The following is a 23338-nucleotide window of genomic DNA, read 5'->3' on the forward strand; positions in this document are numbered from 1 at the left end:
CCTACAGTCTTGATAATCTGTCTCCATCCTTCATTAAGATGGCTGCAGACTGGATTGCCTTCCCTATTTCCACTATTATCAATAGTTCAATCCAAGAAGCCTATGTCCCCAAACTCTGGAAGAACGCTTTCATCATGCCCTCTCCACAAAGGTGGCAATAACACAGACACTACTAACATTGTCCTATAGCTATTCTCTCACCTCTTTCTAAAATCCTCAAAAAGTGAATTCATCACCAACTCTTGCCATATCTAATATAAAATCATCTTCTTACCCCAACACAACATGGTTTGATGCCTGGCCACAGCACTACTCATTGCTCTTCTGTCCTTCCTGACAGCATTAATCATGCTTGCAACTTTGGGAAAATCATACCCACCCTTTACTTAGATCTCTCCAAAGCCTTTGACACTGTTTCACATCCTCTACCCTTATTTCAGCTTTCATCCCTCGGTTTCTCTCCTTTTTCCATAACCTGGTTTACAAGGTATCTCCCATATAGACAACAACCTGCTAAATGGAAAAATTCCACTTCATCCTTTCTCAACAATCCTCCGGTGTCCCCCAAGGCTCTGTTCTCGGACCCTTACTTTTCAATATTTTCATTAATAACTTTCACAGATCCATAGATAATGCTGCACTGATCCAGTATGCTGATGATTCCACAATCATCTGTACAGCAAACTCTTCCCCTGAACTCCTTCAAAAAACCCAAACAGTGTTCTCCAATACCAAGATATGGATGCTAAACAACCATCTCGCTCTCAGTGCTAACAAAACAAAAATCATGATATTATCTCCTTCAAGAAATTTTACCATATACAAAACCTCCTTTAAAATTAAAAGCCACAATAACACTCTAATCAATATTGTACCTCACTAAACTACCCGGAGTCACCCTTGATGAACATTTAAAATTCGATATCCACATCCAAAATAATATAAAAAAACACCAAAAAATAGGTCTGCTGTATAGACAAGATCACTATCTAACCATTTCTACCAGACATATTCTAGCCTCCTCCTACCTGCTCCTCTCTCTTATGCATGGTGCCCATCTACTTACTCATCTCAAACTTAGCCTAAAAACAAACTGGAAGCCTGCTATAACAAAGTCTGTAAATTTGCTACAGGTTCCAAATACTCCACCCATCACTGCCATTCCCTCCACTCCCTAAACTGGCTTGAGCTTCCTAATCACCTGAAATTCAAACAACTCACCACTGCTCACAAATCTGTATTCCAACCCTCCATCTGCCCCTCTTTAATCTGTCTTAACCCCTTACCTCCCCAGTCATTGTCTTAGATCTGAAAACCAAAACCTCCTTAAAATCTATAACCCCCTTTGTCCTCCTGGCAAATTACTTCTATCACACTCCTTAGCTAAACTATGGAATCCCCCCTCCCTCCACTGTACTCACAACCACACTAATTTCAAATCACTTTTCCATTCTTACCTTACCTCAGACTGAGATTGTTCCTTCTCCCTTACCACCTAAATTATACTATTGTCTCTTTCAAACCTCCCTTCAAGCTCATCTACTATCACCTCTGATCATTAACATTATTGTTAAAACAAACACTAAACTTGTATAAGCACTTTATGACTTGTAATTTTAATTATATTATCTGTATTACTTTTGACTTTATCTATATTTTAACATTTGTGTTTTTAAATGTATACTCACTGATTTTGTATTTGTATTTTAAATTTATGCTTTTGTATACTGTATATTCTATACTTTACTTATGGTATATTCTGTTAACTGCTTTTAAAGCTTTTCTCCCCTGGCCTCCACTGAAAATGGGCTCTGTTTGGCCCCATGGACTTCCCAGGTCATCAAACTGGAAATAAATAAATAATACATTTCTGAAAAGTATCTGAAAGTATTTCTTCCCTACTTCACAGTGGAGTAGGTTCTTCTCCAGTCCATATTTTCCTTCATATTTATTTCAGTCATGTACTTCATAGGTATGACACAGGCCTTTCACTTCCTCCCTTTTATCTGTCTACCATTTGAGTATGCTGCACTTATGCTTGAATACAACATTGACTTCTCTGGTCAGCAATTTTGGTCTCCTCCAAAGTCTTGCTCTGCCTTTTTAGAAACTCTCCATGCATACCTTTCAGAATACTGTTTCTGTAATTTGTCCACAAGTTGTTTGTTCATTCCCCTTCACTTCCTCTCATTGTTCTAGTCCTTGCAGCTGCCTTCAGTCCACCCTAAACTAGTCCCCACACTACCTTGGATGTCCACTTCTATTCCTAAGTTGAACTACATGGAGCTTAACTATATTTGCTCAGTGGAGCTCTGATAACCATGTTACATGTAGCCTACTGAAGTATAAATCTACAATGTTCTGCATAATGGTTTCTGCACTGACTGAATAAATTCTTCCTGATTCAGAGCATTCATCAGAACCCTGTCCTCCTTTATATGTAGGACTGTCCAGTTTGCAACTGGGTCTTTGAGAACTCCTATCACTGTCACCCAATTTTTTGCCATGGTATTAAGACTCATCTTCTGAACCTGAACACTGTAGAGTAGAGGACAATTGTACATTGATGTAATTTCCTGAGCCATGCACCACACTCGGTAGACATGCGAACAGGGCCACAATAATTAATTAATTAATTAATTAATTAATTAACACAATATGATAACGAGGAGGGTTGGTGCTGTACAAGCATTAACATAATATGGTGATGATGAGAACTGGTGCTGTACAACCTTTTATGGTATTGATGAGAACCAGTGTTGTACAAGAATTAATATAATATGATAATGAACAGGGCCAGTGCTGTACAAGCATTACTATAATATGGTAATGAAGAGAGCTGGTGCTGTACAAACATTAACATAATATGTTAATGAAGAGAACTGGTGCTGTACAAGCATTAACTTAATATGGTAATGAGGAGAGCTGGTGCTGTACAAGCATTAATATAATACGATAATATTATAATATAATATAATTATATAGTATTACATAATATGATAATATATTTCAACAAAAAAATCATCAAAATCCTAAATAGCCTCGATAGCCTTGCCCCTTAGAAACAGCTGCAAAAATTTTTAACATATACCGTGGCTCTCTAATAACACCATAAAACTTCTTAAACAAAGCGATGACATGTGGTCCCAAGAGACTAAAAATGAGTAATTACTTCTTAAATATCATCAACTGCGCAATCTTGCAAAACAAAACAGCAAATTAGGAGAAAAAAACTGACCACACCTCTATACAACAAAACATCATAATAACCCCCAGAAATTTTGGACAGCTATCAACAACTTGCTTAAACTAGGGCATAGCACAACCCCAGCTCCATCCTAAACTGAAACTACTATAAACATTGCATCCCAGTTCAACTCTCACTTTATTAATTCTATAATTCTATCCCATCCCTTGTAAAACTGATAAGGCTTCCCCACTATCCATACCTACACACACAAAAGATGAACTCAAAAGCTTCTCAAAAAAAAAACAATCCAAACCAATACCATAAAGAAACTCCTGTCTATGTTAAAGCCCTTATCACTTACAGCTGATCAGCTCCCCAATGAATTTCTCAAAATAGCATCAGTTGCCATATCCTACTCCATATCTATTCTAACAAACTGATCTATAACAGAATAGTATAACCAAAGCTGTGGAAAGTCTCTTACATCATCCCTCTGCACAAGGGTGGCACCTCCATATATTTCACAAACTACTGTCCAATTGCCATTCTCTCTCCATAGCAAAAATCCTTGAAATATGAGTCCACTCTCAACTACTCGACTATCTAAAAAATAACCTCCTACCTGCATCCCAAAATGGCTTTAGACCCAAGCATAGCATCACCACTGCCATTGCCAGTTTTACCAACTCAATTAACTAAATCAGAAATTCTGGCCACCTTGCATCCATCTTTTTCTTGATATGTCAAAAGCCTTTGACACTGTTTCCCATCAGAAACTGCTCAATGAGCTAGCCTCCTTAAACCTTTTCCAAACATCCCTACACTGATTCCATAGCCTTCTATCTGACCAGCAGCAGGCAGTAAAGTGGTAACGTGAACTGTCCCCTATACTACTTGTCTCACAAGGGTCAATACTCGGGCCACTACTTTTCATCATTTTCACCAACAAATTACACTCAGCTACCAAACATGCAAACATAGTCCAATACACAGACAACTCCTCTCTCATATGCTCAGCTCGCTCTTTTCCAGAACTCCTACAAACCCCCCAAAAAGCCTTCCTCGACATTGTAAAATTCCTCTGTGCCTCCCAACTTATCCTTAACCCTAACAAAACTAAACTCATGCTCTTCAGTGGTAACAAAACACACAGTCTCCATCCAACCTTCACTGTCCTCTCCACTAATAATACTATAATAAAACTTGTTGAACACACCAAACTCCTCAGTGTTACAATTGACAACAGTCTTAGATTTGATAAACACCTAATTATGTGTCAAAAAGTACACATCAAGCTAGGTTCACTCTATAGAGTCAAGCATTTTTTATTGCCACCAGAAAATCGATAGCCAATACTCATTTATTTCCTCCCTTCTATACTCCTCTCCTATATACACTAATCTTAGAAAAACAGACTTAAATAACCTGGAATCCTGCTACAACAAATTAGCAAAATTTGCAACTGGCTTCCCTTACAGATCACACCACTGCATCTCACTTTACCAACTAAAATGGCTTGAGCTACATAATCTACTAACCTTCAACCAATTAATTTTCACACTATGTTTTTCACCATCCTAGCAACTGCCTTGTTCTAAAGGACCTTATTTACCACTACTGTAGCAAAAGGTCCCTAAGAACAAACAGCAAAGTTCTTCTAGAAGTAATCAAATCCAGCAATTACTATGGAGACTCCCTGTTATCAAATAAAATATCTAAAATCTGGAACTCCATACCCCAAGCAATTATTGACACCACCAGCACTTTAAAGTTTAAAATACTACTAAAAGAACACCTCACCAACAATGGGCTCTGCTCTTGTACTAGTCTTGGATGATCTATCCTTCTTCTCCTTTCTCCCCATTTTACCCCCATCTCTCTTATTAGCCCCTATGTATTCTAGTGTATTCTGGAACTGGACAGCAGTAATACTCCACTATCTATACGCCCCCCACGCCTTCATATTAACCCACTCTACCTTCCTAGTCCCACCCTCCTTTTTATCCTCTCTGTCACTACACACCATCTATATTATTTCTCCATCCCCTATTTATCCAGTCTATTTATTACACTTGTTCAACAGTACTACTCTAAATAATGCTTATGTCTCTTCCTACAATTACACTGCTTATTTGTTACTCCATATTTTCCCCAGCATATGCCTGATCTAGTCTGCTAATCACTTCCTATTTTCATGCCATTTTATTTTTTCATTTGTTTTCAGATCTTGTTAATAGTTTAGATGTGCCTAATGTTCTTTCTAAATACTATTGTAGTGCATACTTTTACATCACCCTGTGAAAAACTGAGGGGCTGCCAGCCCAGCCAGATAGAATTTTGTAGATAATTCTATGTCATTGTAAATATTAATACAATCCACAGGCTTGTTTTACAAATGTAAAGAGAACTATATGTTATCTTCTTCTTCTGGCTTTTCCTGGTTAGGGGTCACCACAGCAGATCACCTGTCTGCTCATGATTGGCAGTGGAGTTTTACAGTGTCAATTTGCCAGCCCAGTGCCCAACCTTCCACAGAAGGCACACACAAGCATGCACTCATGCCAAGGGCCACTTTAGAATGTCCAATTCACCTACATCATGTCTTTGGGATGTAGGAGAAAACCAGAGCACCCAGAGGAAACCCACATGACCACAGGGAGGACATGCAGACTCCGCACAGAAGGCACCCCAGCCAAGGATCAAACCGGAGAACCACTTGCTGTGAGGCAGCAACGCTAACCGCTGCACCACCACGGCTGCCCAAAGAGAACTATATGTTATGATTAAACTATATGTGGTAGTGAGCTTCAAAAATGTAATCACAGTGCACCCTGCTGGAAGAAAGCTGTTAAGTAAAGAATTTTAAAACTGTGTTTGATTTCAAGCTTGGAGACAGGATGTCTGGGCTAGGAAATTCTTTCTATTTTTTGAGAGAGAGATAATTACTAGATTTTACATGTAAAGTGTCCTTTATTGCTGTGGCTTCCTGGCAGGTGCAATATTACAAAGATGTGTTAAATTTTGAGTTCTGTGAGCCAGGGAAACTTCAGCAGAGGTGTCAAGAATGATGTAATCTGAAATGACTCAGCAGTAAGATGTAGTATCTGTTTAAGAGCTATCTCAGAAAGAAAGCACAGCATTTTGTGTTTTGTCTTGGATCTATTAAGAACGTCCACACACCAGCATGTGCTTGCTCTGTATGTAAGTAGTATTTAAAACAGTGATTTCTCTTAGAGATAGATAGGAATATAGCCAGATTAGTCTAGCTGTTTTCTATATTTATGTTAGACTATCCTACAATATTGTTTTAAAGTATTTCCTGTGATTTCTGAACTCTGTAATGTCATTGTGTTGAAGTAATAAGTATTGTCTTGGGCTTTTATTATTTATTATTAAATATTTTTAAACCTTTCAACTGTGGCTGTTTTGTGTATAGATAATTTAAGCTCTAGAGTACTTGCATGTATTTGGTGATACTGTATAAGCCACTCCAATAGCCTTTCTGTTTGTCACACTTACTAATTGGATAATAATAATATTGCACTATAAAACTGGACACCTTTTGATAAGGGCCTATATAGCAGCTGATAGTAGTGGTTGGTGGCAGCTGATACTACCTTATAGTCTGGGCAAAAAGAGGGCATAGCCGGAGAACCTATGCCAGCCTTTCCCAGGAATGTCTGTGTGTTTGTATATAATTCATATCTCAATGTGTGTGTGTGTGTGTGTGTGTGTGTGTGTGTGTGTGTGTGTGTGTGTGTGTGTGTGTGTGTGTGTGTGTGTGTGTGTGTGTGTGTCTGTCTGTTACTTGGGCAGGGACACAAAGCACTGGTTGAACAGAATGGGGCTGGAGGTTTTGGCATGACCACTAAGCTGAGATCTGAACCCTATAGCTGTGCCAGTGGGCAGTCTTACTGGGGATCTGGAGAGAAAGGGAAAAACTATTCCCAGACTGGCTGTGATCTCTGTGTGCTTTTAAGGAAAATTGTACTTTACTGTGTGTGTACTTATTATCCTCCTGATATGGACGTCCCTCACTGGTGCTAGTGGTGAGGAGTGAGGCTCCTTGATTAGTGGGCCAGTGCACGGGCATCACATGTTAATTGTTTGGCAGTGGTGGGATATTTAATTATTTATTTTGTTTTACATTTGTTTACCAGGTTAGTTTGACTGAGCTGAGTGGCCCATTTTCAGCAGAGACCCCGGGGAGAAAAGCTCCACAGTGAAATACAATTTCTATAAAAAGAAGTATCAATCATAATCATAATTATACAGTGAATATTTATAAAAAGAAGTAGATAAGTAATCATAATTATACAATGAATATGTACAATGTAAGTTTAGATTTACACAATTAGTTGGTAGGGAAGTAGTGACAAGAGTAAACATAATGCCAGTACAAAGAAAAACAATACATTATTGATAAATAGCAATGTTACAAAACTAATTTGTTGTCATTTTGGCATATATTGATTCTGTAGAGAAGAAAGAAAAATGAATGAGGAGTTAAGAGGCAGAGTGATGCCAAAAATATAGGTTAAAAGGCTGATAAAAGATTGGAAGTTTAGATAAAATGCACAAGGAAAGGTGGTTAGTGAGAGTATGCAGGAAGAAATGTATTAGTGAGATAGGAGGAGGTAATAAGAGTATTAGATGAAAGGGAACGTAGTTAAAGAGGATGGGTACAGTGGCAAGTCCAGTTAATATTTAGGTATTCTCTAGTAGCTGTTTAGAATTTTTTAGGGTGTTTGAGGGATCTAATTTCTAAGGGGAGCTTGTTCCAGGATAAGTCAGGTTTAAAGCTGCAGAAGTTGCAACCAGTTTTGGTCTTGGGTTTATATATTTGTAGCAGGTCTTGATAAGAGCTGCTTAGAGACCTAATAGAGATTATAGGAGTAAGGCTAGGGCAGCATGAGTGTTGGTATAAAACAGAGTGAAATATATGTAGTTGAGAGAAGAGAAGATGGTGTGGTAATTCTAGCCAGTCTACGTATTTTAGAAAGACAGTGGTGAGTTTTATATATATATATATATATATATATATATATATATATATATATATATATATATATATATGGATCCCCTTCAGTTAACCGAAACGCCACAATGCCGAAACACAAATCACCGACACCAACAGACCGACAACACAAAATACCGACAATACACACAACCATACATGCACTAACCGTAACCCAAACTCTAACCCTAAGGTCCGACACAACCGCACACTTACCCTACCCGCACCCTAACCCTAACTCACTTAACCCACCCCTAAACCCACAGTCCGTCACTATCGCACACACACCCTACCTGCACCCTAACCCTAACTCACTTAACCCACCCCTAAACCCACAGTCCGTCACTATCGCACACACCCTACCTGCACCCTAACCTAACTCACTTAACCCGCCCCTAAAACTACAGTCCCTCACTACCGCACACTTACCTGTCCGCTCCCTAACACTAAATCCCTCATCCGTCGGGTTCTCACCTTGTCGGTCATCTGCGTTGTCGGTGATTTCGGCCCGTCGGATTCCTTGTCGGTGAAGTGAGATTTCGGGCATCTAAAGGGGATCCATATATATATATATATATATATATATATATATATATATATATATATATATATATATATATAGTGTGCAGTGAATCTAGTTACCTTGTTGTAGGTTGATTTGAGTTTAGTTAAGAGTGAGGAGTTCAGATTAGTAAAACTGTGACAGCTATACATTAGGGTAGGAAGAAGGTATGCATGAGAGAGGGTTATTTTTGCATTGTTTGTTAAGAACCTTTTGTTGCGGTAAAGGAGTCCAAGTTTTTGCTGTGTCTTTTTAATACAGTTAAGCAAATGTAAATCAAACTTTAGTTGGTCATCAATTGTTACTCCTAATAGTTTTGTGCTGGATTCAACAGTGATAGATGTGTTATTGAGGGACAGAATAGTAAAAGTTGTTTTGAGATTATTTAGGTTTTTGGGGAGAAAGAGTAAGAGTTTAGTTTTCTTTGGGTTGAGAATTAGTTTGTTGTGTGAGAGCCAGGATTCTACAGAGTTAAATGATGCTTGGGTAGCACAGTAGAGGTTGGAGGGAGTGTCTAAGATGGTGATGACTGTAGAGTCATCTGCATATTATATAAGGGATGACTGGGGTCAAGAGGTATATAGTAAATTAGTGAAAATATTAAAAAGTAGTGGGCTAAGGATAGATCCTTGGGGGACTTCTATTTTTACTGGGAGAGGAGGGAATAGAGCTGAGAGTCATTTGACAGATTGCAGATGATCAGAGAGATAGCGAGAAAACCAGGTAATAGTAGAAGAAGAGAAATGTAGGTGTGTTAGTTTGGACAGAAGAGGATGAGAGACTGTATCAAAGACCTTGGAGAAGTCAGGAATAGGCAGGAAACTAATTTATTGTTATCATGAAAAAGAGACATAGTATTTATGAAAGATATTAGTGCAGTTGTGGTACTATGTTTACAGCGAAAGCCATGTTGGGTAGGTGTGAGTAAGTTTTTCTCAAGTAGGTATTGCATAACTTGTTTGTGGATACATTTCTTCCAATATTTTTGAGAGAGGAGACAGTATTGCAATTGATGTGAAGTTAGTGATGTCAGTGGAGTTTCCACCTTTATGTATAGCTAAAGCGTAGAATTTTTTCCATAAGGATGGGACATAAGATCTGGAGATGGAGCAATTAATTAAGATAGATACAGGGAAAGCAAGAGATTTTATTGCAATCTGCAGGAAATAAGGGGGTAGATTATCAGCAAAAAAATAACATGGTTTAAGTTTGGAGAGTAAAGATTTTATATAGGTGGTAGGTACAGTTTTAAGGGTGAAAAGTGTTAGGGGGATAGGGTGAAGAAGTAGAATTGGTAAAGTTGTTAGCATCATTAGAGGTGGGGAAGGAGTTAATCATTTTAGATATAGATTCAATAAAGTGGGTGTTGAATAAGCCAGCTGCTTCTTTGGGTGAGTTATTTGGGAAGGGGTTTGGACAGGAAGGGTTTCCAGGATGTGATATGTGATTTAAGGAGTTCCAAAATTTTTGGGGGTCTGACCTTTGGGCTGCGGGGATGTTGGTATATAAAAGTCCATTTTGTCTTTGTAGATATGTTTTTTTGGCCTGGTTTCTGAGTTCTTTGTATTTTTGTAAGTGAGTGGGGAGCTTGTTTTTTATCCACAATTTCCACATCCTGTCTCTGTTTTTCATTAGGCTATGTGTAGGATTTGTTAACCATGGAGATATATTAGATTTGATCCTGACTGTGCAGAGAGGAGCAAGAGAGTTTAAGATGCTTAGGAAGGTAGAGTTGAAAGAATGGGCAGCTTTATTAAGGGGGAAAAAGGTTAGATGTGACCAGTTTATTCTGGAGAGATAGTCTATGAAGGTCTCAGGGCAGAAGGAGGAAAGTTTGGAGGGTTATGTATCTGTGGGGCTTAGTGAAGTCACTTAGGGCATTGGGTAGGGTCTCAGGATTATGGGATTGGGAGACTAAAATCCAATCAAAGAGAGAGCTAGGGAGATGAGATTTGTTAGTATGAGTGGGTGTAGAGATAAGTTGCACAAAGCAGTGCAAGTTGATGAATGAAGTAGTGTTGGGTGCCTGAAGAGTAAGCCAGTTAATATTTACTTCCCCAAGAAAGATAGTTTCATTATGAATGTTTTGAAAAAGGTGGGATAGAATGTTTTCCATGATGTTAATGTTGTCTCCAGGGAAAATATAGAAACCCACTATGGTTATAGTGGTGTAATTGTTTAGTTTAAAGTTGGCCATCAGGAGTTCAGCAGGTGAGAAAGAGGGAGTTTGTTTGGGCTAGAGGGGGTAAGATGGTCAGAATAGACAATGGGCACTCCACTACCTTTTTTCTTTTGTTTATTGAGTCTAAGGATGTTATTTCCAGGTGGGAGGATATCACTATCTTGGTTGTATGGTTTCAACCATGTTTCAGTCAGGGTTATAATGTCAGGGGTGTAGTTGACCATCCAGGCATGGAATTCACTAGCTTTGTTGAGAACACTTCTAAGATTTAGAGAGTAGACAGATACCTGATTTTTTAAAGGAGTGTAGCTAGTATGGTTGTGGGGGTTAATATTATTGATAGGAGAGGTGGGGTAGGGACCAGGGCTAAATTGAATGTCACCTGACAGAAGTAGAAATCTTTGGAAGAGGAATTGTTTGATTAGGAGGTGCTTTATTTTTTTCATCAAGTGAAGTAGAATGGTAAGGAGCTACTTTAATTGTCGGGAGAGGAGTGTTTAGAGGAAATATAGATGAGCATTTGGGGAAGTATTGCTGGGGTTGTATGAAAGAATTGTCCTTTAAATTAGTTGGGTAGAAATGTGGTGGTGTTAGATGGCAATGATAGGATGCGAGGGTGTGTAGAAAGAGTAGGGAAGGTAACAAAAGAAGAGTTTGTTTTTTGACAGGCATAATGGGTGGAGAGGTAGTGGACAAGAGAGAGGTTGAGGATGAGGTTAGAGAAGATGTGTGAGGGATAGATGAGGAGGTAAGAAATGAGTAGGATGGAAGTGATGTGTTATCAGGATTTGAAGTTGTCAGGGGTGAAAGTTAGATGTAAGATAAATGTGGGAGTGGCTGGGAGGGAGGTGTAAGGGGAGGGTTTTTTAGATGAGATTGGTATAAAGGAAATGATATGGGGGTGGGAGGGGAGCGAACTGAGCCTGGGTGTAGCGACGGTGAAGTACCGTGTTTGAATGGAAAGACAAACAGTCAGGAAGTAGGCAATTACTAGGCCTGCCAGTAAGTGTATAAACTCAAGATACTATCGGGGAAAATAAAATAGTTAGGTTAGAGAAACAGGCCAGGGGGGCTGGGATGCACACTAGAAAGACAGGGTCTAATTGTCTCGGCCCAAGGAATTACGAAACAGCTGGTGTTCCTAGTAATGTGTTCACGAGGAGATATCAGCTTAAAGTGCTACAGTCTAGCAGCTCTAACAGCAAGAGGTAGTTTGCATACTTTGCTTTAGGTTTTCCTTATAGTGGCTGGAGGCTTTCCTTATTTGAGTAGAAAAAGGACCCGCAGTGCCAGTAGACTATTACGCAGAGTCTCGGAGTGGGTTGCAGCTGGAAAATGGCTAGACAGGAAGCTAAAAAGGGAAAAATAAGAATGAAGAGGGAGGAAAATAAGTACAAGACAAAGAGACTCAGAAAGTTCACTTACTCTAAAAATATATCTAATAACAGTATATAAAACACTTGATCAAAAGCCACAGTTTTCAGGGGATCCTAGATCGCGATTAACACATAGCAGGAAGATAAGGACTGAAATCACCTTTGCATAGTAAAAGCAGTCATCCAGTCCTTCTAGTAATAACTCTGTTTCAGTACTGTCTGAAAATCTTTATTATACAGATTTGTTCTTACTAACTAAGATCTCATGACAGAGACTTAATAGAAGCAACTCAAAGTAACATCATAGACACATATTAGAATGCAAAAGCAGTGATATTTTAGCTGTATCATATTTAAACATTGTAGGCCTTCTAAATGGTATGGGGTAGAGATTCCCAAACAAAATACACTAATCAACCACTATGATTGCTTGCAGATACGAGTAGGCAACAACTAGGGCCAATCAAAACCGTTTTGGGACATGCAGCTGAAATGCAGTCTCAGTAAGCAATAAATGATACAATGCAAAGTCAGTATCACAAAATGGAGCAAACAGTGATTAAACTGCTTTAAATAGTTACATTATTGTTGAAAGTACAGCATGTTTTATCAGATGAATCATGTAATCCAGGGTGGGTTCAATTAGGCAATGGCTTAATACAAAGTAAAAAGAAAACCAAATACATAACATTTACAGTAGTATATGTTGTAGTTGAGTTCTTACCTGGCGAGCACGCTACCTCAGGGGAAACGCACAGCATGGGGATATTTCATATATGGTGCCCTTAGCTACAGGACAAAGATATAGATTTACAACAGGTAAAGAGGGCAGGAAAAAGGCAAGTGAAAGGGAGGGACTACACAGTGGTCACAGTACCACTTTTGAATGTAAAGACAAACAATCAGTCAGATGTTGCCTTGGAAGTAAGCAATAACTAGGGCTGCCAGTAAGCTTATAAACTCAAGATACTATTGGGGAAAAATAGTCAGGTATCCACATCAAATATTAATTGTTTGATAGTGGCGAGATAGCCACATCATATATTAATTGGCTTGTAGTGATGTGGACATTGAATTTCTGTATCTTGTATGCAGTGATCTCTGAATGTGTTTTTGTACTCTAAATCAGCCACACAGTGAACATTCAGAGTTCAGATTACAATTCTTTTATTTTATTTGTTAGCTTAGTCAGGGAGAGTAGGCAAGCATGTCAGCAGAGGAGTATGGTAAGCTGACAAGGAGCCAGTTGACTGAGACGTGCCAGGCTAAAGGACTGGTTGATGGAAACCTGACCAAAGCAAATATGATTGCAGCTTTGGTCTTAGCTGTATCAGAAAATATAAACCAGGAAGATGATCAGACTGGCTGTGGAGATGTACAACTCTCAGAAAATGGACAGCTCAACCTTTTTACAGAGGACTTAAAAATCCATCTGTAGCTAAAGAGACTTGAGTTGGAGGCCAGGCATATGGAAACTGAAGCAGCAGAGAAACTGAGACATCTGCAGGCTGAGGAGGATGAGAAACTGCTATGCCTGGAAGCTGAGGAGAAGAAGAGGCAGAGGCAACATGAAAAGGAGATGCTGACTCTTCACCAGAGTCATGGAGGTAATGTGGAAGGGAGTAACTGAACCCCAGAAGTAACAAAGGACAGTAAATTTCTTTCACAGTTTACAGAAAGGGATAATTTTGATAGTTTCATACATTTGTTTGAGAGGGTAGGTAAACAGTATGATGTCGACCAAAGGCTCTGGGTATGGCTCCTGACCCCCTTACCCCATGGTAAAGCTGTAACTGTGTTGTCCAAAATATCTGATCATGATTTTTTTTAATTATAATGCTGTAAAGAATTGTTTTCTAGAATGTTTTAAGCTAACACATGAAGCTTATAGGAAAATGTTTCATGAGCATAGACCAAGGCAGATGAAAGTGTGCGTGAATATGTTGCTAAACTAAGCACTTATTTTCATAGGTGGATGAGTGGATGTCAGGTCACCACATCTGAAGTGCTGGCAGACATTTTGGTGAGGGAACAAGCCCTTAGCACTTTTCCTAAGGACATGAGGATCTGGTTAACTGATAGACAATGTGCTACCTCAGATAAGTTGGGGAATAACGGAGAACTACACCTAGCAAGCAGGGCATCCCTGCACAGGAAGAGGACACCCAGAACTGCTTATGGGTCTAAGAGAACTCATGGTGGGCAGCCCAGACTGCCCCAACAGAATCTGACAGTAGTAGGGGAAGCCACTAGTCCAGGTGCATAGCCATGTAGCATTTAGATGTCCATGGAAGCAAGGTGGGGAATAAAAAGTGAAGGAGCCACTAAATGGGAAAGATAAAATGCCAACAGAAGGTTGTCTTGAGACAACAAGGGTATCAAATTATCACAAGAGGTTATATCCTATTGTAGTAGATGTCAAAGAGACCATTGCTAAGAGAGACACAGCCTCTGACATAACCATTGTGAAGCTTGCAATGGTTACAGAGGATCACTACTTGCCTGGACACTTTATTGCAGTCAGAGCTTTAGGGAGGACCCCATTCCAAATACCTTTGGCTAGGATTCACCTTGAGTGGGAGGTGGAAAAGGAATCCAGCAAGTAGGTGTGTTTGAGGATATACCTGCAGATGTCCTGATAAGGAAAGATTTTGATAATGCAGTGCCATCTGCTCATACAGTTACATGCAGTAAGGCTTGGAGACAAACATGTGGGTCTGGTAGCCTGGGGGAGACCCAGACAGACCACACACTTGCAGCCAGGACTGGTGAGGTGGTTACTTCAGGGAGGGAGCTACTTTGTAGCAGTGAGACTAAAAGTGAACCACATCTGCTTGTGGGTACTGATGTTCCCTTGGATGGAGTGACAGCAAGGGTCGAGGTGAGTAGTAGTACCCAGTCTGACAATGAGGCACCGCTGTCAGAGGATGCCAGACTTCCTGTGGAAGGGGAGCTGGGCAGGGTTACAAAGAGAGAGTTGAGACAGGCTCAGCTCTTAGACCCTACAGTACAAGACTTGAGGCAGGTAGCTAGTGAGGTACAGGTACCTGATCCTCAAGGGAAGGGGGAATTTGTATACTGAGACAAATTTATTTTATTTATTTATTTTATTTTACATTTGTTGACCCGGCTAGTCTAACTGGATATATGTCCATTTTCAGTAGAGGCCCGGGGAGATAAGCTCCGAGGAAGTAAAAATATAATCACATTATACAAAGATTAATTTGTATGTTAAACATTGCAAGAGAAAAAAACAGGGAGTAATCACAGTGGTCGTTTGTTCATAGAATAGTGCTAAATATACAAATATATTAATACAAAGCAAATATAGTTGCAATACAACAAATGTAGTTGCAATACAACATATAAAAAGATAGCAGCTGAGTTAGATAATATGTTGGTAAACAGGTTGACATAGAGAAGGAAAACAAAAAGTAGGAGCTGTAATAATCAGTATAAAAGTTAATAACTAGTCTGCTTAAAGAAATTAAGAGGATGTAAGTAAAAAAATTTAGAAAGGTCAAGGTCAGTCTAAGAAAAGGAACAAGAATAATTGAGAAGAAGAGAGTAGGTAGATCCAAGTAAGAAAGGTGGTAGATCAGTCAGGTTTGGTACAGAGGCACAACCAGTGTGTTCTGAGAAAAAGTTTCAGTTTGTTTTTAAAGAGTGATATAGAGGAAACTGAGGAAAGTTCACTAGGAAGAAGGTTCCAGGATTTTCCAACAGCATTAGAGAAAAGTGAGTCTCCAGCCCTGTTGTTTGACTTACAAATATTTGCTAGAAGTCTATGTGATGAGCATAAGTTCTTTAGATTGTTGTAGGGGATAATGAGTGTAGATAGTAGAGGGGTATTGGAAGGATGGTAAAGGGTTTTGTGGGCAATAATAAGTTGGTGGAATTTAAGCTGATTTTGTAATTCAAGCCATCCTAGTTGCGTCAGGTTAGTAAAGTGGTGGGTTCTAAAAGGTTTACCTGTAGCAAATCTAGCTATGCTATTGTAGGCATTTTCCATTTTATTAAGGTTGTTTTTATTAGGATTAGTGTATATGGGTGAGGCATAGAGGAGAGTAGAAATTAGATGAGTGTGAGCAATAGTTATTCTTGCTGCAGGAGAGAGAAAGGGTTTGATCCTGTAGAGAGAGCCCAGTTTTTTATTAACAGATTTTAAGGTATTATTAATATGGGTATCAAAGTTAAGGTTATCTATGGTGATACAAAGTAGTTTGGTAGTTGGGTCTGGGAATATAGGAGTATTGTTATTGGATGTTACTGTGAAGTCTTTTGGGGGGTACTTACAAGTAGGAGTGAAAAGGAGGAGTTTAGTTTTGGGGGGGTTTAGAAGGAGACAGCACTGAGTAAACCATAGTTCAACTGTGTTAAAGACCTTTTGGGCAAGGGAGTGAAGTTCAGATATTGATGTGGCTGAGCATATAAGTGTCAAATCAAATCAAATTGTTACTGTATAAAGAATGGACCACTGAGGTAGGGCTAGAGGGTGAGAAAATACAGCAATTGGTAGTGCCTAGAGCCTACCATCTGGCAATTCTAGCCATAGCCCTTGATATTCCCTTTGCAGGTCATATGGGCATAAAACGTACAAAGAGACATATCATGCAGAACTTTTATTGGCTTGGGATTTCTAGAGATGTAACACAGTACTGCAGGACCTGTGAGCAGTGCCTAAAGGTAGGCAAGACAGGAGACAAGGTGTGAGCTCTTTTGATGCTTTTGCCTGTGATTGAGGAGCCATTTCAGAGGGTAGCTATGGATATTGTGGGGACAATGAGTACCCCAAGTTTCACAGGGAAAAGGTATATCCCAGTGGTAGAAGATTATGCTACAAGATACACTGAGGCAGTGGCTTTATCGTCCATTGAGACAGAACAGGTGGCAAATGCTTTGTTAGAGATTTTCAGCAGGGTAGGTTTCCCAAAATAAATACTGACTGACAGAGGTGCCAATTTCATGTCAGACCTGCTGGCTTGTTTCTGAAAGTAATGTGTAGTGAAGCACCTAAAGACCACCCCCTACCATCCCCAGGTTAATGGTCTTATTGAGAGGTTAAACTCTACACTCAAGTCCATGCTATGGACATTTACAGACCAGTTTAAGAGGGAGTGGGATAAATATTTGCTCCATCTGTTGTATGCTTACAGAGAGGTCACCCAGTAATCCACAGGGTTTTCACCATTTGAGTTGCTGTATGGGCATAGGGTGAGGGGACCTCTAGATTTCATTCAAGATGAGTGGGAGGGTGAGTGTGAATCTCACAAGGAGTCTGTTGTGGCATATGTCCTAAACCTCAGGCCAAGGCTCAAGGAACTCATGGGCTTGGCCCAGGAAAACCTGGCAGAAATCTAACAGCAGAAAAAGGTCTGGTATGACAGGAATGCTCAAGCTAGAGAGTATACTGTAGAACAGCAGGTAATGGTTCTCATTCCTGTCAGACACAACAAGCTGCAGGAAGCATGGGAGGGACCCTATAGGTGGCATGAAATGTCAGTGAGGTTAACTACATGGTGGAACTGCTAGGCAGAAGGCAGGGGCACAAATTGTACCATGTTAACATGATGAAACCTTACCTTGATAGGGAGGTGCTTGTGCTGAGTATTTGCAGTGGATTGCAGGAGGAGTCTGAGGGAGATCTGGTGACTGATCTCCTCAGTGAGGCTCAGTGGAAGGGATAGCAATGTCCCAGCAGCTATCTCCTACCCAGGTTTAAGAAATCGTTACAGGAGTTTGGGGACATGTTTACTTGGAAACCAGGGTGCACCCACCTGCTGCAGCACCAGGTGGGTACAGGACCCCAAAGGTCTCTTAGGCAGGCCTCTTACAGGGTAACAGATTCTGAGGGAAGCGATACAGGAAATGTTGGAACTAGGGGTAATTCAAGAGTCCAACAGTCCCTCGGCCACCACAGTGGTGCTGGTAGCAAAGAAGGATGGCAGCACTAGGTTCTGTGTGGACTACAGGAAAATAAATAGTCACACAGAGTCAGATGCTTACCCCATGCCTAGGACAGCTGAATCCCTAGAGCAGCTGGGTGGGGCTAAGTATCTTACCACCATTGATCTTACCAATGATTATTGGCAGGTGGCCTTGACTCCCGGTGCTAGAGAGAGGTCACTCTTTGTGACTCCTTTTGGCTTGTATGAGTTCATAAAGATGGTCTTTGGGATGAAAAATGTCCCAGTGACTTTCCAGAGGCTAGTAGATAATTTCCTAGCAGAAGCAGGAGTGTTTGGCTTTGCTTACCTAGGTGATATTGCCATCTACAGACATTCTTGGCAAGAGCACCTTCAGCATGTCAAGGAGGTGCTGGGCAGACTACAGAGGGCTGGGTTGACCATCACACACAGCAAATGTCAGGTGGGTATGACAGAGTTCTCTTACCTGGGACATAGAGTGGGGCTGGTAAGATCAGGCCACAACCAGCTAACGTGGAAGCCATTCAGGCATGGCCAGTACCTGTTATCAAAAAGCAGGCAAGGACATTCTTAGTGACAGCAGGTTACTACAGAAAGTTCATCCCCAGTTATAGTACCATAACTGCTCCCCTCACAGACCTGACAAGAAAAACAGGCCAGATAAGGTAGTGTGGACCATAGCATGTGAGCAGGCATTTCAGAAGCTTAAAGAAGCTTTGGGAGGACCCCCTGTGTTAGCCAGTCCAGATTACAGCAAATAATTTGTTGTGCAGGTGGATGCTTTGAACCATGGGGTGGGGGCTGTACTTAGCCAGATTTCTTCAGATGGAGAAGAGCATCCAGTGGTTTATCTCAGTCGTTGGCTTCAACCCAGGGAGGAATGCTATGCAGCTGTAGAAACGGAATGTCTAGCCATAATGTGGGCACTGCAGAAATGTCAGCCTTATCTGTATGGAAGGAAATTCACTGCAGTTACAGATCACAATCCCCTAACATGGTTGCATCGAGCCAGCCAGCAAAATGCCAAGTTACTCAAGTGGAGCCTTGGGTTGCAATATGATATACTGGTGCAGTACCACAGTGGGATTAGCAATGCCAACGCAGATGGGGTCTCAAGACAGGGAATGCGGTAAGATATACACAGACAGACTCATCCCTCTCAAGCGACATTTCTCAAGGGAAACTTGAAAAACTAGCTTGAGTTCTCGGGAGGGGGGGATGTAAAAAACTGAGGGCTGCCAGCCTAACCAGATAGAATTTTATAGATAATTCTGTTATTGTAAATATTAATATAATCCACAGGCTTGTTTTACAAATGTAAAGAAAACTATGTGTTAGGATTAAACTATATGTTGTACTGAGCTTCAAAAATGTAACCACAGTGCACCCTGCTGGAAGAAAGCTGTTAAGTAAAGAATTTTGCAACTGTGTTTGATCTCAAGCATGGAGACATGATAGCTGGGCTAGGAGATTCTTTCTATTGTTTTAAGAAAGAATAATTACTAGATTTTACATGTAACGTGTTCTTTATTGCTGTGACTTCCTGGCAGGTGCAAGATTACAAATATATGCTAAATGTTGAGTTATGTGAGCCTGGGAAACTTCAGCAGAGGTGTCAAGAATTATGTAATCTGACATGACTCAGCAGTAAGGTGTATTATCAATTTAAGGGCTATCTCAGAAAGAAAGCACAGCATTTTGTATCTTATCTTGGATCTAGTAAGAACATCCACTCACCAGCACTTGCTTGCTCTGTATGTAAGTAGTATTTAGAACAGTGATTTCTCTTAGAGATAGATAGGAATATAGCCAGATTAGTCTAACTGTTTTCTATATTTATGTTATATTATCCTTCAATATTGTTTTAAAGCATTTCCTGTGATTTCTGAACTCTGTAATGTCATTGTGTTGAAGTAATAAGTATTGTCTTGTGTTTTTATTTATTATTAAATATTTTATTATTAAATTTGTGTTGGCTCAGTTGACTTTCACAGTAAATAAATCTAAAAATAAAAATAAAATAAACAAATAAATCAATAATATTGAGAAGGACTGATGCTCTGCAAACATTAACGTAATATGTTAATGAGGAGAGCTGGTGCTATACAAGCATTAACATAATCGTGATGAGGAGAGCTGGAGCTGTACAAGCTACCATTGGTGGGAGCACAATAACATCATTGTGTTGGAGTGAGACAAGGGTGTCTGAGGTAGGGGACACTGTTTCCTCTGGGGATTTACCTACCATGTACTAGATGTATTGGGGAGGTGTTTTTTCATGTAGAATGATGTTTTGTTTTCACAACACTGATACGCTGTAGAATTTATTACCAGGAGAGGGGGAATCGCTGCACCAGCATGCAGAGCTTCACTGCATTTTACCTAGCAGTAACTCCACTGCTTACACTGTTGGAACTAGATATCACGCCAGTGGTATTGCCTTCCTAAATAACATATGAGCAGAAGGCTGCAGTCTGCATATGTACTCCATGCATCGAGTATAAAGCTTACACAGTAGTCTTACTCCACTGTGTACAAAGCTCTGTGAGTCATCACATGCTCCAGTACCTGGTGGTGTGAACATTGACTCTAGGAAATGGTCACTGTTGATGTAACGGCATGCTCCAGTGCAGAGCTGCATTTATGAACAGGGCTGAAAGATTCACAAAAACAAAACCAAAAATACAAATTTATGTCTTGGGGAATACTATCGTTTACTTATTATTTTATTAATGTTACTGAAATTATGTATTTAATGTTGCTCACGAGCTGGCTACTTATTGTGAGACACATTTCTATTGTATAATCCATATATAAGTACATGTAAGAAATGCAAAACCAATAAATTTATTTTGTTGACCTTTCAGAATTCAAAGGACATGTCTTCTGACATTCAGACTACTGACCAGAAACAGAAAGAAGTGATATATATGGAAGCAGTGCTAAAACCTACAACAAATACAGTTAATCAAGAAATTTTTTCCAGCCAATCTGTAGAGTATTCTGACATAAAGTTTTAATAATTCTTGTTTGCAGTATTTATTTCCATAATTAATGTAATTTTTACTATTATTTTCATCAGTAACAGCAATGCATTTATTAAAAAAACCTGCGGTTTATTTCACATGGAAAATCAAACAGCAGAACCATTAAGATGAAAACTGAAATGTTGAAAGAAGGCCATTAAATCTTTAACATAAGCTAACATTTAGCATTGACTTAAGTTGTAAACCTTCTGTTCTCTTTGTTGTAGAAACTTATATTGCTTTTAAAACAAAGTATAGTAACAAAGGCAAAGTTAATCTGCATTAACATAACTATGGTAATGTAAAATGTAGTTCTTAAACAAACTTTATAGTTATGTATTTGCTTTCCTGGCAAGAGAACTGATGCTCACTGTCCTTTTTTGACATAGTACAAAATATATGGTATATAAACATTTGCTGTGTTTTGTATGAAAGAAAATTTGTAGAAACTTTAACCATTTAATTATCCATTACAATCAAGTGTGGAAGCAAACCATTCATTTTATGTTATTTTTTTATTTATTTAATATCAGGACACAGCACTGATCCACACAGATATTTTTTGGACTTAGTCTGGGAAGTCCATCTAGTTAAATGATTTGCTCAGAGTTTCAAAGATGATTGAATGAACTATGCTGCATTGAGCACTGTGTTATACAGCTCCTGCAGTCACCACATACAGGATAGAAAGTATAGACTTTTGCTTCAATCTGCAAGGCTGGGCAGTGGAACTATCTTAGCACCTTAGTTTGATAACACATTCTGTTTCATAGGCATCATTCTGAAGAGAGCACTTCTGTGACTTAACAATTACTCTAAGGAAGTAGTGTGACATTAATGCTGTAACACCAACATTCATAAATGCAATTAACTGTGAGAATAAGATATCGGGCTATAAAGTTCACCAGTCTGGCCCTGTTTCTTGATGGACAATTAATAAGCGTTACATTGGATGAAGGCCCAAAGTTTTGCAATGCACATTCAGTTAGACATTAAGTCAGTAACTTGTAATCAGGAATATACTGGTATGGAAAAATCTGCAATGATACATGAAGGAAAAGTTATAGAATCATTTAAAATGTACTTATAATTAAAACATTTTCTTTTAAAGGGATTTACAAAATAATAGTTGCCTGACTGAAAATATGAAAAAAGTGGTCAAACAGATTGCAGGGATGCAGAAAATACAATGAACCTTTTCCATTTCCAACAAATGTTGCTCATAGTTTAAAATAGATATAATGGAAAGTTTGAGGGAAAAGGTAAAGACTTCTAACTAGTCATTTCTTACCTATCTGAATTATTTTTATAGAGACACCTCTACATGATATTTGCTGTACTATCACAGTCCATAAGGAACTGCATTGATTGCAACATAATTCATTCAAACGTTGCTGCTGATGATATGGTACTTACCAGTTTAGTATCCCTAATTCTTCAGTGTATACATAATCATAAAGTGTAAAATGGCACTTGATCTCCTTATAAATAAAAGACCTCAGATATGTTACACAAAGGTACAATGCTTTAAATGTTATATATTCATCTATGCAGAGAACAGAAAAGAAAGAAAGAAAAGAGGGAGGTAAATTAATTGAAAATTAAATAATTATTATAAACGGTTTTGTGTTATAGCAAGCTATTATGTTTAGCTCAGTATACCGCTGAAAACAAAAACTGATCAAAGTTTTAATTGTCCCTTTAAAAGTCTCAGACAAACATTTTTTTCCCGGTGAAATCAGTATTATAATTACAAGTATATTTGTGTAACAGTCCTTGTGAAACTAAACTGTGGCATTCTGGATTATTTCCGTTGTAGAACTGGGTTTATAAGCATTTAATTAAATCATGTTGCCTCATACTGTAATTGCAGACGAAATTAATGTTATATTTTTTTAAATCAGTAATTGAATTTTTCACTTAGGTTTGTTCATAACTGTTATGCACATACCGAGTCTAACAAATGATACAAAGATATACTCACACACACACACACACACACACACACACACACACACACATGTGTGTGTGTGTGTGTGTGTGTGTGTGCATTATTAT

At 39.1% G+C, this 23338-nt stretch overlaps 1 protein-coding gene across 1 annotated transcript in view; it reads left to right on the forward strand.

Moving 5' to 3' along the window:
- Positions 1-21693, forward strand: part of LOC122806571 (transmembrane domain-containing protein TMIGD3-like) — a 270705-nt gene extending 249012 nt beyond the window's left edge. The window contains exon 6 of the mRNA XM_044077108.1: positions 21122-21693. Within this exon, the coding sequence (XP_043933043.1) occupies positions 21122-21274 (153 nt within the window). The 3' untranslated portion in view covers positions 21275-21693. The remainder of the gene's footprint in view (positions 1-21121) is intronic.
- Positions 21694-23338: the final 1645 nt, after the last annotated feature.

This window comes from Protopterus annectens, chromosome 7.part0 (assembly GCF_019279795.1).
Source record: "Protopterus annectens isolate FY-2018-M chromosome 7.part0, PAN1.0, whole genome shotgun sequence".
In the NCBI taxonomy this organism is placed as follows: domain Eukaryota; kingdom Metazoa; phylum Chordata; order Ceratodontiformes; family Protopteridae; genus Protopterus; species Protopterus annectens.